The following is a 19,077-nucleotide window of genomic DNA, read 5'->3' as shown; positions in this document are numbered from 1 at the left end:
TCAGTTATCCTAATCGCCTTGTTTAAAATTCCATTTTGTACCCCCACCGATTTTGAGTGCTGCCTCTATAGTATACTAAATTTGTATTTATAACGAGGTCTTTTTCTGATTTTCAGTTCTGTTCCATTGTCTTTTCATTCATGCACCAAACACCCTATTTTAATTATAGAGACTTTATGAGTAGATTTTAATATCTAGTAGAGCTAATCCTACCCACACCTACCACCCCTGCTTTTTTTTTACCCTCCATATATTTATGGGGCTATTCTTTCCTATTTGCCCTTCAAGTGAATTCTCTAATTAACTTGTCTAGCTCCAGAAAAAATTACTGATTTTTTTGTGATTTCATTAAGCGTATAAATTAACTTTAAAAGAAATAGTATATTTATGATGTTAAGTTTTTCTATCCAAGCACATGGTTTCCTTTCCATTTGCTCAAGTCAATTTTGCTTCCTTCAATAGTATTTCATGAGTTTTCCTCAAGTAAGTCTTAGACATTCATGTTAAGTTTATAACTATTTTACTGTCATGTTGCTATCATGTCAGATCATCTCTTCCACTTTATCTTCTCTCTGGTTTTTTGTCTGTATATATTAAAGATATGGAGTTTTTGTGTTTATTTTTTAAAGCTTTATTTTTTTATAGCAATTTTAGGTTCACAGAAAAACTGAGAGGGAAGTACAGAGATTTCCCAAATACCCCCTGCCCCCAACACATGCATAGACTCTCCCATTATCAACGGCCCTCACCAGAGTGGTACATGTGTTACCAGGAAGAAACCTACATTGACACATCATAACCACCCAAAGTCTATAGTCTACATTAGGGTTCACTCTTGGTGTTGTACATTCTATGGATTTAGACAAATGTATAATAACATGTGTCCATCATTATAATATCATACAGAGTATTTTTACTGCCCTAAAAATGCTCTGTGTTCTGCCTGCTCATCCCTCCTCAGCTCTGGCAACCGCTGACCTTTTTACTATTTCTGTAGTTTTGCCTTTTCCAGAATGTCATATAATTAGAATCATAGGGTAGGTAGCCTCTTCAGATTAGCTTCTTTCACTTAGTAACATGCATTTAAGTTCATTCCATGTCTTTTCGTGGCTTGATAGCTCATTTCTTTTTAGTGCTGAATAATATTCCATTGTCCGGATGTACCATGGTTTAACCATTCACCTACTAAAGAACATCTTGGTTGGTTCCAGGTTCTGGCAATTATTAATAAAGCTCCTATCAACATCCATGTGCAGCTTTTTTGCGGAAATGTTTTCAAGTGCTATTAGTTTTTATACATTAATTTTATGACCTGCTATTTTACTAAATTCTTTTGTTTGCGATCATTTTTCCATTGATACTTTGGAGTTTTGCAGATAAATAATCACTGCATCTGACAATAAAAACTATTTAACTATTCCTTTCCAACTCTAAAGTCTCTAATTGCCTTCTCTTGTCTAAGTGCATTAGCTATACCTCCAACCCAATGTTAAATAATCTTGGAGTAGTGGGCATCCTTCTCTTCTTCCTGATTTTGGTGGCAAAGCCACTAGTGTTTTCCCTTAAGTAAGATGCTAGCTTTTGGGCTAAAGTATATTTCTTACATGCGGATAAGATCCATAAATTTCTTTTTTTTTTTATGTACCAAGAAATTTATCACAGTATTGTTGATAATGACAAAAATTTGGAGCCATTTGCTTACAATTTTAATTAAATTAAAAATGTTTATTTAACAGAAAGTTTTTTTTAATTTTTATTTTTTTCGGATGTACATCAAATTTCAAATTCTGGATACATTACATCATGTTCACCACCTGAACACTAATAATAGTGCATCCCCTCACATGTGACCCTAATCACCCCTTTTGCCCTCCCCCTTCCCCCTTCCCCTGTGGTAACCACCAGTCCAATCTCCAATGCTGTGTGGTTTTGGGTTTTTTTGTCGTTTTTATCTTCTATTTATGAGTGAGATTATATGGTATTTGACTTTCTCCCTCTGGCTTATTTCACTCAGCATAATACCCTCAAGGTCCATCCATGTTGTCACAAATGGCTGGATTTCGTCATTTCTTATGGCTGAGTAGTAGTCCATCGTGTATAGATACCACATCTTCTTTATCCATTCGTCCCTTGATGGGCACCTAGGTTGCTTCCAAGTCTTGGCTATTGTGTATAATGCCGCAATGAACATAGGGGTGCAAGTATCTTTATGCCTTTGTGTTTTCAAGTTCTTTGGATAAATACCCAGCAGTGGAATAGCTGGATCATATGGTAGATCTATCCTTAATTTTCTGAGGATACTCCAAACTGCTTTCCAGAGTGGCTGCACCAGTTTGCACTGCCACCAGCAGTGAACAAGGGTATCACCTCACTCCAGTCAGAATGGCTATAATTAACAAGACAGGAAACAACAAATGTTGGAGAGGGTGTGGAGAGAAGGGAACCCTTGTTCACTGCTGGTGGCAGTGCAAACTGGTGCAGCCACTATGGAAAGCAGTTTGGAGTATCCTCAGAAAATTAAGGATAGATCTACCATATGATCCATAAATTTCTTTTGTTTAGTGTTTTTAACATGAATCAACGCTAATTTTGTCAAAGTCCTTTTTTTCATCTATGGAGATAACTGCATAATTTCTCTCATTAGCTGTATTAACATGATGGATTATATTAAAGGATTTGCTAAAACTGATCCAAATTTATATTCCTGGAATAAAACTCTCGGGTCATGATATATTATTTTTTCTAATATTCATTTGGATTCAGTTGGTTAATATTCTATTTAAGATTTCTACATAAATATTTATATATACAGTTTTCTTTGGTACATTTTTATCAGGTTTGGGGAAATATACATACTTCATAAAATGAATCTGGAAGTGTTCTCTTGTTTGTTTGTTTTGCCGGCGTGCTGACGTTGTTTAAGTAGTATGGAGACTGGCTGATGTTTAAAGTGTGGCAGAATTCCTCCAATCTGGCTGTGGGAGTACTCTTGTACTTTTTTCTATGATTAATTTATCTGTTTAGACTCTGTCTCCACTAGGGTCAATTTTAGTAAGTTGTATTCCCTTAATTATCCATTTTACCTAGAGTTTCATGTGGATTCGCTTAAAATTGCAAAAAAGTCTCTCGTAACTTTTAAAAATTTTCCCTCTTTAGAGGTCTTCCTCATAAGCATTCTAATTTCTCATATTTGTGTTTTCTTCCCTTTGCATTGACTAGATTAGCTGAAGCTTGTCTATTTTGCTGATTCTTTTTAATAAAAAAAGCTTTTTGTTTGTTCTATTATTTTGCAGTTTTTAATGCATTAATTTTGCTTTTCCCTTCTGACTAACTTCTTCCCTTTGCTTCCTTTTCATTTACTTTGTTTTCCCTTTTTCTGACTTTTTAGATGGGTGTTTAATTCATATATATATGGAGAAAAAAGAAAAACATAGAGACAATGTCTATATACATAGACTCAATAGATACCATAGAGAGACGATATAGTCTACATGTATACACAGAGAGACAATACTATAAATTTTCATCTAATAATTGTTTTAGCTGTATCTCATAGATTCTGATATAATGTGTTAACTATGTTTATTTTAACAAAACTCTATAATATTATTTTGCATTTTTCTTTGACTCAAGGGTTGATTAGGCGCATGTGTGGTGATGGATTGTCATTAGTCTTTGGGTGGTGAAGATGATGTAATCCACACAGAAATCGAAATATATAACAACGTCCACCTAAAATTTATATAATGTTATAAAACAACGTAACCGCAATAAAAAAGAAAGAAAGAAACTAATTTTTTAACTTTCAGGTGGAATAGTATTTGGGGGTTTTTTAATGAATTTTTCTTAAATATGTGCATATAATCAAAGAATGTTCTTTTATTATTTCTATTAGTTAGTATTTATTTAGATTTTCTTTGTGACCTAAGATACAGACAATATTTTTAAAGGTTTCATATGTCCTTGAAAAGAAGGTATATTCTCTATTACTGGAATTCACAGATCAGTATATATCTATAAGATCTGCTGTACTGGCCGTATTATTTAGGTCTTTTAGAACCTTGAGAATTTTGGGTCCATTTGATATGTCTTAGATATGTCATGTATTAAAGGCACCAATCATTCATGTGAATTTCTGTATGTCTCCTTGAACCTCCGATATTTTCCGCCTTGTAAATGTATTGCTGTACTGTGTACATAAATATTAATCATTTGTGGATTAATTATCCTTTAGCATATAAAGTGTCCTTTTTTTTCCTAAAGATTGGCACCTGAGCTAACTGTTGCCAATCTTCTCTTTTCTTTTTTTTTCTTTCTGCTTTTTCTCCCCAAATCCCCCCAGTACATAGTTGTATATTTTAGTTGTGGGTCCTGCTAGCTGTGGCGTGTGGGATGCCGCCTCAGTGTGGCCTGATGAGCAGTGTCATGTCCGCACCCAGGATCCAAACCAGCAAAACCCTGGGCCACCACAGCGGAGCACGTGAATGTAACCACTCGGCCACAGGGCCAGCCCCTAAAGTGTCGTCTTTTGTCTCAATACTTTTTGGTGTGAATGTTACCCTTATCAAATACCTGCTTACTTTCCTTTTTTTTTTTTTTTTTGCTTTTGCTTTTACCTGCTGTATTCCTGTCCAATTTCTAATTTTATTAAGATTTAATGAACTTTTTCTTTTAGAATAGCTTCAGATTTACAGAAAAATTACAAGAATATCACAGAGAATTATTCCTCTGTACTTTGCACCCAATTTCCCCTATTTTTCACATTATATAGCATATTTGTCACAACTAATGAACTCATGCTGACACATTATTATCATTTGAAGTCCACACTTTCTTCAGATTTCCTTAGTTTTTACCTTTCTCTGTTGCAGGATCCCATCTAGGATGCTCCATTACATTTAGTCGTCACATCTCCTTAGGCTTCTCAAGACTGTGACAGTTTCTCAGACTTTTCTTGTTTGTGACAGCATTGACAGTTTTGAGGAACAAAGGTCAGGTATTTTATAGCATGTCCTTCCAGTCTAGCTTGTCTGATGTTTTTCTCATGGTTAAACAGATTTTGGGTGTGTAGAAGGAAGACCATAGTGGTAAAGTGCCATTCTCGTCACATCATATCAAGGACACATGCTACCAACATGACTCATTACTGATGATGTTAAATTTGATCATCTGGCTGATGTAGTGTTTTTCAGGTTTCTCCATGATAAGATTCCTCTTCCTCCTCACCCACTCTTCTCCATATTGTGCTCTTTAAGAGTGAGGTTACCAGATCAATCCCACACTTGAGGACTGGGCAGTTCTGTTCCACCTCTTTGAATGGGGAGTATCCACATAAATTATTTGGAATTCCTTTTTACAGGAGATTTGTCTGTTGTTCCCCATACACTTATTTATTCAGTCCTTTATTTACATCAGTGTGGACTCATGAATATTTGTTTCATCCTTTGGGTTATAATCCAACACAACATTCTTTTCTTGTTCAAATTGTTCCAGCTTTGGCCATTGAGAACTCTTTCAGTTGGCTCCTGTGTTTGTTTGTTTTTGAGTACTTCCTTCCTTTCTGGAACTACAAGATACTTCAGGCTTATCTTGTATGTCCCTTGCCCTAGTCCTAGAATCAGCCACTTACCCAAGGAGCCCTGGTTCCTTTTACAGGAGAATGGTATCAGAAACCAAGATCTGGACACTGAGCGTGTTTGTTACTATTGGGGTGTTTTGCTTCTAGACCCTCTCAGAAGACAGAGCTCAGAAACATGTGTGCTACTAACCAGTAATACACATATATCTATAATTTGTGTGTACATTTATAAATATATAAAATCTGAATCCATATTAAGCTAAACATGAGTACATCCTGATATTTCTCTCATCCATTATCATACAGCTCACTCAAGCCTTCCTCTCTTGCTTGTCTGTAACCTCCCACTCTAACAATGAGAAATCTGACTCCCATCAGCTGTCATCCATTTGCTTATTTGTTCAATCCCATTATACATAATTGATAGTTTCTGAACTGTTAACGAAGAGTACAGTCCTTATATGCAATTTCTTTTGTGTTTAGTCTTTAGTCTTACAGTCTCCACCATTCATTTCCAAAGTTACTTAGGTCACCGACCCCTAAGACCCCATCCCCTTCAGGAGGGTTATGTCATATATTTATAATACAGTTAGATTTTGTCGGTCTACATTTCATCCTTGTGTCTCCCAACCTCCTAATTGATTTTTTCAAATTTTGCATAGATTAAGCTTCATTGTATGGATTTTTGCATTGTGTCATGCATCCACCACTACAGTACCATACAGAATAATTTTAGGGCCATAAAAAAATTTCCTATGCTTAGGATTTTTAGGGCAGTGAAAATACTGTGTATGACACTATAGTGATGGATACGTGTCATTATATATTTGTCCAACTCCATAGAGTGTACAGCAAGAGTGAAGTGTAATGTAAACTATGGACATTGGGTGATTATATTGAGTTAATGTAGGTTCATCAATTGTAACAAATGTACCACTCTGGCGGAGGATGTTGATAAAGGGGGAGGCTGTGAATGTGTGGGGGCAGGGAGTATATGAGAAATATCTATACCTTCCTTTCAATTTTGCTGTGAACCTTCTGACTATCAACAAGATTGGAAATCACTGAATTTGAGTACCTATAAAACAAGGTCTAATGCTAAAAGGATAAGACGGGACCTCTAAGGTTCTAACGACTTCTAAGTTAGAAGTCAACAGATATTTAGGTGGTTTTGGGGAAAATGTGGAGGTGGTGAGCAATCCAGGAAGAGGAAAATGTATTAGTAAAGAGCAAGAGCTGAAAGAAAGGAAGGTCAGCTCCTGAAAATAAAAGGTTAGTCTTACTAAAACATAGAGTGCAAGAGAAAGAGTGGCAGGAACGAGAGAGTTAAAAAGAGGCCACAGCATAAAGCCATATGAAGATCGAACTTTACCCCAAGAGTAATGAGAAGCCATTGAAGGGGTTTTAAGCATGGAGGAGACGTGAATGGAGTTTTCAGAAGAACTGATTTAGATACAATGGAGAAAATTAACTGGAGAGAAAGCAGGACTGAAGACGATCTGCACCCTTGGGATGACTACTATAACCCATGCAACAAATGATGGTGGCCTGAACTACAGCACAGCTGGGGAGGAAAAGACCATTAGTCGTAGGTAAAATATACACAGAAGTAGAACTAACAGAAGTAAGTGATGACTGGATATAAGATGTATAAGGAAAGGAAAAGTAAATGCACCAGAATCAATTTAACTCATATGAATTCCCTGAGCTCTATATTTTGGATTCAACATATTTATCTACAACTGTTCAGGAATTCTCTAAAAATATTGAGGTTAAAAGATAAATGTTTACATTTTATTCAAAATTGTCAGAGCATTTACATAATACTGATGATAATATGTAAATAGATATTTAAATTCATAATAAGTAAAAATGACTTGGACAGGCTCATTTCACAGTATGTCACATTCCTTGTCATTCCAGTTTTGGTCTGCTCTAAACCTACCCATCTCCCTCTATCATTGGAACAACTTCACAGTGTCTTCAGAACCTAAAACAACACTGAGCCCGTTAAAGTCACCAACAGAGACTGAGCTGAAAATAAAGAGAATCAAGGAGAAACTAGACCAGCTGATCCCACCCAGACCTTTCACCCATGTGAACACCACCACCAGTGCAGCGCACAGCAGAGTCACCATCCTCAACCCTCAAGACACATACTGCAGGGGTGATCAACTAGACATCCTGGTGGAGGTGAGGGACCACCTGGGACGCAGGAAGGAATATGGCGGGGATTTCCTGAGGGCCAGGATGTCCTCTCCGGCCCTGAAGGCAGGCGCTTCAGGAAAGGTGACAGACTTTAACAATGGCACCTACCTTGTCAGCTTCACTCTGTTCTGGGAGGGCCAGGTCTCTCTGTCTCTCCTGCTCATCCACCCCAGTGAAGGGGTGTCAGCTCTCTGGAGGGCAAGGAACCAAGGCTATGACAGAGTGATTTTCAAAGGTAAATTTGTTAATGGCACCAGCCAAGTCTTCACTGAATGTGGCCTGACCCCAATATCAAGTGCTGAACTGTGCGAGTACCTGGAGACTCGAGACCAAGAAGCCTTCTACTGCGTGAGACCTCAACACATGCCCTGTGAGGCCCTGACTCACATGACCACCAAGAATCGAGAAATTTCTTATCTTACTGTCAAGGAAAAAAGCCTTTTTAACAGGTAAGCATACTTTTAGGTACACTGAGAGGTGCCTACAGGCAGAGCTACATTGCCCATCTCAGTTAACATTGAGCATGACCCTCTCGGATGCCTCTTCTACTCAAAGTCTGCTGAGACATGTGGTGTCTTCATGAGCCCCCTGTCCATGACTCTCACTGCCAAGGTTGGCATTCTCACTGAAATGTTCAATAAAAGAGGGCTACCCAAGGTGGAAATCTATTATACATGCCTGTACTTCTCCATGATGACCAGTATTCTCAGGTTCAGTCATGTCTTTTACTGTAGACCTAGGTTTTATAAAACATGTTCAGTGTAAAAGTATTCTGCTATGTGTTAATAGATGTTACAGCAAAAAAGGATTCCTTGATAAGTGTGTGATAACCTCCATGCTCCTTCATCCCCCATATCATATTCTGTAGATTCTGCCTTTAAATATCTTTTGTACTCATCCATTTCTCTCCATGCCTAGTGCTGCTATTTGAGTTCAGATCCTCATCTTATCATCTAGACTATTTGTCATAGCTTCCCTCCCACCAATCCTACCCTCTCTAAACCACTGTCCACACTGCAGCCTGAGTAATATTTCCAAAAAGACAATTCCTACTGGTCATCTCCAGTTGATCTCAAGATCAGATATTCCTCAGTATGTGCTGCTCAGGTTGCAGGAGTCCTTCAAACTCCCCAAATCGTGATCCAGTGATTCTTGGAAGCCCCTGGTTGAACAGGACTCCACAAACTGGGGAGCAAGCACGTTTCTCCTATCAATTATGGCTGCATCAATGCCATGCCTTTCTCCCCTTGCTCATAAACAGATGCTCACTTCCTGGTCTCCCAGTTCTCCACCAAGCTGGAAAACACTTCATTGCTTAGAATGAACTATCAGGGTCTCGTCCTAAGCCACTTTGAGAATCTGCAAAGGGTAGCTATGTGCCACCACAAATCCCAGAACCTGTGGGCTAAGCCCTGGGATGACCTATCCATTTCAGACTCTCTTGCTTCTTTGCTAACTTTCTGTAAGTCTCAGGCTCAGTCCATCTCTTTTTCCCTTCCATTCTGCAACTATCCATTTTTTTTTCCTGGGGATTCAATTTCCCTAGTGACAAAGTGGAATGCTAGGTTCTCACAACCCCTTTCTTAGCAGTTTTCAAAGTCAAGCTTAGTCTTTCTTCCTTAAGCTTTCAAAAAATATGCCAAGAGAAAGTATGGATAACAACCATGGAAAAATAACATGCATTCCACATCTCACATAGTTGTCCAAGTGTTGGCTCCTGATATATAGTCCCTGACTCCCTTCTGAAATAAGTAAAAGCACATTGGCTTTCTGTTTTTTCCGTTTGATCTCTGATGGTGCAGCTCACCAAATCTCCTCCTACCCACTAACCATCTTTAGAACTAAGTCCCGGCAAAATAAGGATGAAAATGTGCTGCTCCCTTCCCTTCTCCAAAGTGAACCTCAAGAGACATCCATAGCAGAGAATTGGGTACCACTTATATCTGTTGTACCTGGTACGTGGGTCCCCATTCCCCTTGTAGCCCCTTTCTGCCTGCCACCACTTACAGACACATGTACACAGGTTTGAAACAAAGAGCGAGTCAAAGAGAAGGTAAGAGCTTCAAAGCAGGGAGAGTGAGGTAGTCTTTCGTTAACTGGGGGACAGAAATGCAATGTATATTAATTCATGCATCAGACTGAACACGACTTTCTGCCAGCCACTTTGATAGATAGTAGGGAGACAGCAGTGGACTAGGCAAATGCATTATCTTCCTTCATGCATATCTTCCTTACAATCTTCAGAAAGCAAGTTTCTAGGGCAAATGGAAGGTAAACACAGCAGAAAACATGGATAAAGAGGGAAGTAGGAACCCTGTGATAAGGGGTCTTCATGCCAAGCTAAGGAGCCTGAACACCTTAGGTAAGTGATGGGAATTTTAAATAAAGGATTTTAAGCAGGAATGCAATTGTATTTGCAATTAGAAATGGTGTTCTTGCAGTTATGTTGAAGAAAATAGGTGGGCTAAAACTGAGAGAGCCTGGCCAATTAGAGGCTCACAATAATCCAAGGAAAATACTGTATGAACTCGCATAAGTGATGTGGAAGCAGCAAAAGAGAAGAGAACTTGCCGATTAGATAAATACGTTGAATCTAAAATTCCAGGACACACTGATTGCATGTGGCAGATGAGTAGAGCTACCCTGGATTTTAGGTGCTCTCAGAAAGTTAGACAGTTTTCCAAAATCCCAATTCATATGCAATGCCCAATGCGTACAAAATTTAAAAGAATACTACTTTCCAACTGGAGAAAATTTTAAATTATCCTTCACTCACAAGCAGGTGACTTCTATTACTTGTATCCTGTGGACAGACATTAGGTTAATTTACTGTTTTATTTCTTGAAGGTCCAATGTCGGAGTTGAAATGATGAAACATCTTGAACACATTCACGTCTCCCAATGTTACCGTAAGTCTGCTCTGTCCTGTGGTAGATGGTGCTTGGCATGCATCTTCTGAGAGACAGTATTATGAAGAGGAAAGTTTGTCAGTATCAATCCTAGTAATCATGGTTTTCCTGGAGCATAATTCCTAGCAGGTTTCTATGGTGTCAATTGCTTTGGATTTTAAAGAGAGAAACCAATTCACAGAAATTATTTCAAACTGTTTTTATAACAGATTTCATCTTAATTTACCCAAAAGGAGGAAGTATTCATATCCTACATTCATATTTAAACCTGGGAGTGCGTCTCCTAAGTCAGCGATTCTGTCTAGGGCACTGTGCAAACGTCTCTGATGGACACCCACAGCTTCAGAGTAGGAACATTTGGGTTTGGTTATCCTAATTCTCTGTTGGAATAACATCTTAACCTTTAGTGGAGGGACTTAGCAATTTTATATAGAGACTCCATTTCATTAAACATGTTTTAGTGGCAAACACAAGCTATGTTACCGATGAAGAATAATGTTTATACTACCTTAACCTTCTTTAAAGCCTACCTGAGTTTACCAATAACATTCATTTGGAGATTTGCTTCAACGAATGATTTCTTGCCTAAATTTATTCATTTACTCAGCCAATGTTTGTTGAGGTTCTAATAGATATGAGGCATTACGGACAAATGGAGAAAAATAAATGTTTAGCAAGGCTGCCATCTGAAAGACATTCAACCTACTAATTCTATGAAGACAGTAAAAAAGGCAAAAGGGCTTATGCTGAAGTTGGTATTTGACTTAGCCCTGAAGAATACCTATAGACAGATAATTAAGTAAAGGGAAAACTCATAAAGACCATGAGTAGCGTTGCCAGGTTTAGCAAATAATAATACAGGGTATCAGTTAAATTTGAGTAATTTCTAATTGCTTATGCATGTTACATGAGATAAAGGGAAAATATTGCAGGAGAAATACACAAAAATTATTCCTTGTTAGAAATAATTCCAATTTGGTATCCTGTATTTTTAATCTGATAACTGTAGTCATGAGCAAAATTATCGTGAACTTCGTTCAACAGGCCAATGGAGTGAGAGCATTTGATGGAATGTAGCAAAGGATGAGGCTAAAAGGAGAGGAAGAAACTAAATCATAGAGGTTCTCAAGTACCATGCTGAGGATTTTAGGGTTTATTCAGAAGGCTTTTGAAAGCTACAAAAATCAATTAAGGAAGAGAGTGATATGATCCACTTTGTGCTTTAAAAAACACAAATTCACAGGGCCAGCCTGGTGGTGTAGTGGTTAAGTTTGTGTGCTCAGCTTTGGCGGCCCAGGGTTCGCAGGTTCAAATCTCAGGTGTGGACTGAGGCACAGCTCATCAAGCCATGCTGTGGCGGCATCCCACATACAAAATAGAGGAAGATGGGCACAGATGTTAGCTCAGGGCCAATCTTCCTCAGCAAAAAGAGGAGGATTAATGACAGATGTCAGCTCAAGGCCAATCTTCCTCACACACACACACACAAAAACTAATTCACAATTTTTAAAGAGTACATGATCTATAGAAAGACAATTTAAAATGTTGCTGAAGGATATAAGATAAAATCTAGGTAAATAGAAGAAAAATATTATTTCTGAATGGAATGACTTGCTATTGAAAAGATGTCAGACATCTCTGTATCATTTTCTTATTGAGTGGCTTAAAACAACCAAAATGCATCATCTTGCAGTTCTGTAGTTCAGTAGTCAAACGTCTCACTGAGCTAAAATCAAAGTGTAGAAGCCACATTCCTTTCTGGAGGCTCCCGCATAGACTGTGTTCCAGGCCTTTTCTGGCTCACCACATTCCTCACAGCCCCCTTTCTCCATTTTTCAAAGCTGCAACAGTGGGTCAAGTACTCACATCACATCTTTCTGACCCGTTCCTCCACCTCCCTCTGGTACTTTTGAGGACTGATGAGATTTAGATTGTTCCCACCGGATAATACAGGATAATCTCCCATCTCAAATCCATACCCTAAATCACATGTGGAGAGTCCCTTTTGCCAGGGAGGGTAACATATTCACAGAGCCCAGCGATTAGGACTGGCTGTCTTTGGGTCGGGGGTGGGAGGGCTTTAGCCTGCCCACCACAGTCTCTAAACTAATCCACAAATATAATGGAATCTTAACACTATTACCAACATAGTGTTAAAAATACTCAAGCCTATTCTAAAATTATTAAGTAAATAAATATGTAAGACTAATCATAACAGAATTTCTTATATATTTCAAATAGCCCTGCAGAGCGCTTCGTTTGACACTTGGCAAAATGAATGCTTTGACCCATAAATTATACAAGATATGGTTTACAATAATAAGCTCAAAGGCTATCTTCTCACCAAATATACCAGTACATTCTTAGGATGGGGAATATTTAATAAGTATGGACCGTAAGTTTCCAGGGTTATGGTATTCAACCATCCAGGGTGCAATGCTGACAAGCCTCAAAGAAGCCCTATCACACTGAAATGCCAAAATAATTAGAGGATGATGAAAACTCTCTTTAGCAAGTCAAATCACCAGGACTTAATAGCTATTCCAAGTAATTCCAGATAAGAGCTATTCCAGAATTTTCCAATTCTGCCACCAGCACCATTTTGCCACTTTGTCCACAGGTTACAAACACAGTGGACATAGGCAGAGACTGCAAGGCCTTTGGGAGCTAAGCACAGAGAGTGAAGCAGAGACTGTGGGTGTTCTCCCAATATCCATTTCTTCCTCCCTCTTTAACAATAGAACCCCCTAATTTTAGCTGGACCCATGGTCACCAAGCTAAACGTCACAGCATTGTCTGCAGCTAGTTATGGCCGTGACTAGATTTTTGGCAGAATTGTGAGTGGAAGTGATGTGGGAAACTTCTAAGTCATGCCTTTAAAAGTAAAACAACTTGGCCGACCCTTTCATTTCTCCCCTTCCTACTGGCTGAATTGTACACATAACGGGGAGAGATGAAAAAGCCATGGTCGGCCATGAGACTGAAGTCATAGGTTAAAAACAGCACCTTGATTGTGGTGATGGTATCATGGATGTATGCATATATTCAAACTCATCAAACTGTATGCATTAATTGTGTGCAGTTTTTTGTATACCAATTATACCTCAATAAAGCTGTGGGAAAAAATAATAAAGTTAAGATTATTACCCCCTTTCCCCCCAAAAAATGGCAGAACAACAAGACAGAAGGAACTGGAGTCCCTGATATCATGAATATCATATTAGCCCTGGTCTGCTCACTCTAGGACTGTTACGTGAGGGATAAGCAAATTTATATTTTTAAATCATTATTATTTGCTTCCTATCTAATACAGAATGAGATATCGGCACAGAAGTGCTGATGTAACAAAACCTGCAATACAGGCATTGGCTGGGGCTGGGGGCCGCAGGGGGCGTGGCATAATAAGTGACAAGGAAACACACAGGTGAGAAATCTGATCATCTTGTTATGCCACAGCAAAACATTTGGTACCTGTGATGCGTTAGAAGGCAGACCATGTGCCACAGAGCCTGTAATTCTAAAGGAACTTGATGGAAAATCTCAAAATATTCGTTTGTGTTGGCTGCTGTATGGCACCTTTAGCAAAATCCTATTAAAAAATATTAATTCAAGCTAGGTATTTTACACTGTTTGAGGTTTTTGAAATGTGGACATAGTATCACATATTTAAGCCTTTTTTGAAAAATTAAAAATATTCCTATAAAAAAATTAATAGAAAAAATAAGATTATTGCTTCATTCCTGGAACAAAAGGTAAGTGATTTGATGCAAGGACACCAACTTGAAGACCACGAGTATTTAGGTTAGAGACAAAGGCCTAAGTCACCACAGAATCAGGAGGGATGGCAAAGAAATGACAGAACATCAGGACTTAGCTAATGACCAGATTTGGGAGAAAATGAACAGGGAAGAGTCAAGATACTCAAAGTCTCTCAAAAGAATGCGTAGAACTGCCTAAAGCAAAGCTGGTGATCAAAGAATGTACTAGGAAGGTAAGGAATTAGGAAATCGGAGTTAGAGGACGAGAGAAAGAGATCAAGAAAGGGAAGGACAGGGACCGGCCCGGTGGCGCAGCGGTTAAGTGCACACGCTCTGCTTCTTGGTGGCCTGGGGTTCGCTGGTTTGGATCCTGGGTGCGGACATGGCACCGCTTGGCACGCCATGCTGTGGCAGGCATCCCACATACAAAGTAGGGGAAGATGGGCACGGATGTTAGCTCAGGGCCAGTCTTCCTCAGCAAAAAGAGGAGGATTGGCTGTGGACGTTAGCCCAGGGCTAATCTTCCTCAAAAGAAAGAAAGAAGGCTGGATATTTAACTTATGCCAATAAAATCACTTACCACAAGTATCTCTGTTACCAGAGAGAGAAAACATAAAAGAGAAATGCCAAATTGGAATGAAGGTTCCTGTCCCTGGTGGTTACACTTTCGAAGGAAGGTGGATTACAACGTTTTGCAACCAGACTCAGTTTAATACAATTAAGATAAAAGACTGTTTGAAAGGAAAACTCATTTACCTCCTGGGAGACTCTACGCTGCGTCAGTGGATCTACTACTTACCCAAAGTTGTAAAAAGTATGTAATTATTTTTAAATCTTTTAGAAGTTCAAGCTGATTTTAAAATACTTTCAAGGCGATCTCTGTTCTTTCATTTGGCTGTCTTGTTTTTTACTTCATTTAGCTTTCTATATTTGAGCCTTTTAATTTAAAATATATTGTGTAGTATATTGTATTCCCTCTTTCACAAGAAATGTTCCTCTTTATAAACTCCAGTGAGAACTTTACATTTTGATTGACATTTCACATGTATGAACAGGTACTCTGCCCTAGAGGGTAGAAATGCTACAGTCAAAAATAATCTAGGTAGGTGACTACTTTAAAGGATAGGATATCCCTTTAGAAAATATTAATCATTGCCTTCTAGTTAAAAGATTTATTTTTTTTTATCAGCACTAAAATTTTTTGATCTTCATGGAACTGGACTTTTTAAGAAACATTTGCTCCTGGATGCAGAAAGACACACTCAGATTCAATGGAAAAAACATAGTTATCCTTTTGTCACAATGCAACTCTACTCTGTGATAGAAGAGGGTTATATTCCTCGGGAAATTGACCGGATACCAGGTGACAAAAACACAGCCATCAGCATCACACTTGGCCAGCACTTCAGACTCTTCCCCATTGACATTTTCATTCGCAGGGCCATCAATGTCCGCAAGGCTATTGAACGACTGTTCCTGAGAAGCCCAGCCACCAAAGTGATCCTTAAGACAGAAAACATCAGGGAGATGCATTCAAACACAGAAAGCTTTGGAGATTTCCATGGTTACATTCAATATCTTACCATGAAGGACATTTTCAAAGATCTCAACGTGGGTGTCATTGATGCCTGGGACATGACTATTGCATATGGCACCAATAATGTCCACCCACCTGACCATGTGATTGGAAATCAGATTAACATGTTCTTAAACTACATCTGCTAAAGCACAAACAACAAAATCTCTGTGGCCCAATCTCTGCAAATAACCCTGCTTGTTTTGTCCAAGAAGTTAATTTATTTTAGGGACTAAGAAAATCAAATTTAAGATAATCTGTCTGGGCAGGGAGGATGCTTAAAAACAAAGACAACTGGCATAGGATGCAAAGCCAAAAGAAAAAGACATGAAGAACGATTACACCAAGCTTGGAGCTTGTCTATGTATGATAATAAATGTTCTTATTCTTTAAGCAAGTTTGGGTCATGATTTCTGTTACTTGTGGCTGAAGTTGTACCTGATAATTTAGTAAGGTAAAAGACAGTAAACTTGTGATTGCCATGATGGTCTAAACAGAGGTCATCTAAGTTTTTCTGTAAAGGGCTAGACAGTAAATGTTTTAGGCTTTGCAAGTCATTTGTCACAACTGTTCAACTCTGCCATTGTAGCAAGAAAGCTGCCATAGACAACATGTAAACAAATAAGGATGGCTATATTCCAATAAAATGTGGACATTGAAATTTGAATTTCATATAATTTTCACGTCAGGAAACACTGTTCTTCTTTTAATTTCTACCCAACTTTGAAAAAATGTAAAAACCATTCTTAGATCATGGGCCCTAAAAAAAACATTGTGGATCATATTTGACCTCTAGACCATAGTTTGCCAACCCCCAGTTTAAAAGAAAAAACTTGATAAAATTGAACACAGATCCCTTGGAAGCTGAGGGAAAAACTAGTAACAAACTAGAAATAGAAGAAAACTCCCGTAACTTGAGAAAGGTTATCTACCAGAAAACTACAACAAATATCACTTAATGAATGAAACATAAACATTTCAGGAAGAAAACATGAATGCCTATCACTACTTCTATTCAATAATGTGCTGGCAGTACATGTGAGAAAGGAACAGAAGTTGACTGTCCATGCTTATTTCATCATTCTTCTAGGAAAAAACTAAGAGGCTAGGAGTCAGCCCCATATGGTGTACTGGGTAAGTTCAGTGCTCTCCATTTTGGTGGCTAAGGTTCACAGGTTCAGATCCCAGGTGTGGACCTACATCACTCATTAGCCATGCTGTGGCAGCAGCCCACATACAAAATAGAGGAAGACCGGCACAGATGTTAGCTCAAGGCCAATCTTCCTTAAGCAAAAAAAGAGGAAGATAGATTGGCAACAGATGTTAGCTCAGGGCAAATGTTCCTCAGGAAAAAAAAACAAGCTGAGGCTAAATATAAGAATTTAGAAGATGACCTACAACAAGTTCAACATACAAAAATTAATAGTTTCCCCTCTGGGAAAACAGGATATCCATGTGGAAAAAAATAAAATTGGACCTCTACATTACACTATTCACACACACACAAACTGTTCAGGGAGATCATAGACTTAAATGTGAAAAGCAAGGCGATAAAGCTTCTCAAACAGTACATCTCACACTATCTGTGGTAAAGAGCCACTTTTTATTTTTTTACTATTATTAATTTTTTTTTAGTGAGGAAGGTTTGCCCTGAGCTAACATCCATTGGCAAACGTCCTCTTTTTTTTTTTTTTTTCGCTTGAGGAATATTATCCCTGAGCTAACATCTGTGTCGGTCTTCCTCTATTTTGTGTGTGGGTTGCCTTCACAGCATGGCTGATGAGTGGGGTAGGTCCACGCCCAGGATCCAAACCCACGAATCCAGACCACCACAGCAGAGCACAAACTTAACTAATATGCCACGGGGCCAGCCCCCAAGTAGTTTTTTAATTGGGAAAGATTTAATATTCCCTCAGTTTACCCATAACTTTATAACCTGAGAGAGCAAAGTAAATGAGATAGAGTTAAACCTATTTTGTCTTAATTTGTGTCTCCAACTAAATTTTAAATTACTCTTGAGTAGGGATCTTGCCTTGAATGCCTCTTACTATGCCCAGCGCAAGACAGGTCCTAAAATGTTTGTCAAACAAGTGGATACATTGTTCAGTACATTTTGAAGAAATATCATGGTTTCTTAAATGCTTAAGGGTTTTTTTTTTTTTAAATGTCAGTCTCCATCCCTTGTGACCAGCTGGGTCTTGGAGGATAGGGTGACTATGGAATGGAAAAGTCTCCTTCCAAACTATACAGTAGTCTCCCCTCATCCATGGGGGATATGGTCCAAGACCCCCAGAGGATGCCTGAAACCACAGATAGTCCTGAACTCTATAGATACTATGTTTTTCCTATACGTACATACCTATGATAAAGTTTAATTTACAAATTATTCACAGCAAAATAATAAAATGGAACAATTATAACAATATACTATAAAAAAGTTACATGAATATGGTGTCTCTCTCTCTCAAAATATCTTACTGTACTGTACTCACCCTTCCTTGTGATGATGTGAGATGATACAATGCCTATGTGATGAGATGAAGTGAGTGAATGACGTAGCCATTGTGACATAGCATTAGGTTACTATTGACCTTCAGAAGGAGGATCATCGAGCCATTAGGATGTTGATGGTTGGATGTCAGCAGCAGAGGATGGCTGCAATTGGTTGACTGTGAACAACTGAAACCTCGGAAAGTGAAACTGTGGATAAGGGGGGACCACTGTATACACAAAGTAGACTCAAGAGCTCCCTGAGCTGCCCCATAGGACAACTCTGGCTGATGGGACAAAATCTAGGAGTTTCATGGTGCTCAGCCTCTGCACCATCCCCTAGGGTCGTACTCACATACAGTAACAACACCTGCCCCACCACCACCACCACACAGACACACATACATTCACACAAATTTGAAGGTGGGTATGGAAAAGTTAGATCATAGACTTGAGAGTCAGATTGCCTGGATATGAATCTTGACACTGGCAGTTATTAATTTTATGGCCATATGCAAATTACTTAACATCTTCCTGCTTCATTTTCTAATCTATAAA

At 38.5% G+C, this 19,077-nt stretch overlaps 1 protein-coding gene across 8 annotated transcripts in view; it reads left to right on the top strand.

The window, feature by feature from the left end:
* Positions 1 to 16,426, top strand: part of NXPE1 (neurexophilin and PC-esterase domain family member 1) — a 34,900-nt gene extending 18,474 nt beyond the window's left edge. For all 8 annotated transcript variants that reach the window (XM_070623176.1, XM_070623171.1, XM_070623174.1 and 5 more), the window contains 4 exons: positions 7,502 to 8,235; positions 10,634 to 10,695; positions 15,055 to 15,267; positions 15,643 to 16,426. In XM_070623176.1, the coding sequence (XP_070479277.1) occupies positions 7,502 to 8,235; positions 10,634 to 10,695; positions 15,055 to 15,267; positions 15,643 to 16,178 (1,545 nt within the window). In that variant the 3' untranslated portion in view covers positions 16,179 to 16,426. The remainder of the gene's footprint in view (positions 1 to 7,501; positions 8,236 to 10,633; positions 10,696 to 15,054; positions 15,268 to 15,642) is intronic.
* Positions 16,427 to 19,077: the final 2,651 nt, after the last annotated feature.

This window comes from Equus przewalskii, chromosome 6 (genome assembly GCF_037783145.1).
Source record: "Equus przewalskii isolate Varuska chromosome 6, EquPr2, whole genome shotgun sequence".
Lineage (NCBI taxonomy): Eukaryota > Metazoa > Chordata > Mammalia > Perissodactyla > Equidae > Equus > Equus przewalskii.
Note: the sequence above shows the minus strand (reverse complement) of the source record. Positions and strands in the feature narration are given on the sequence as shown.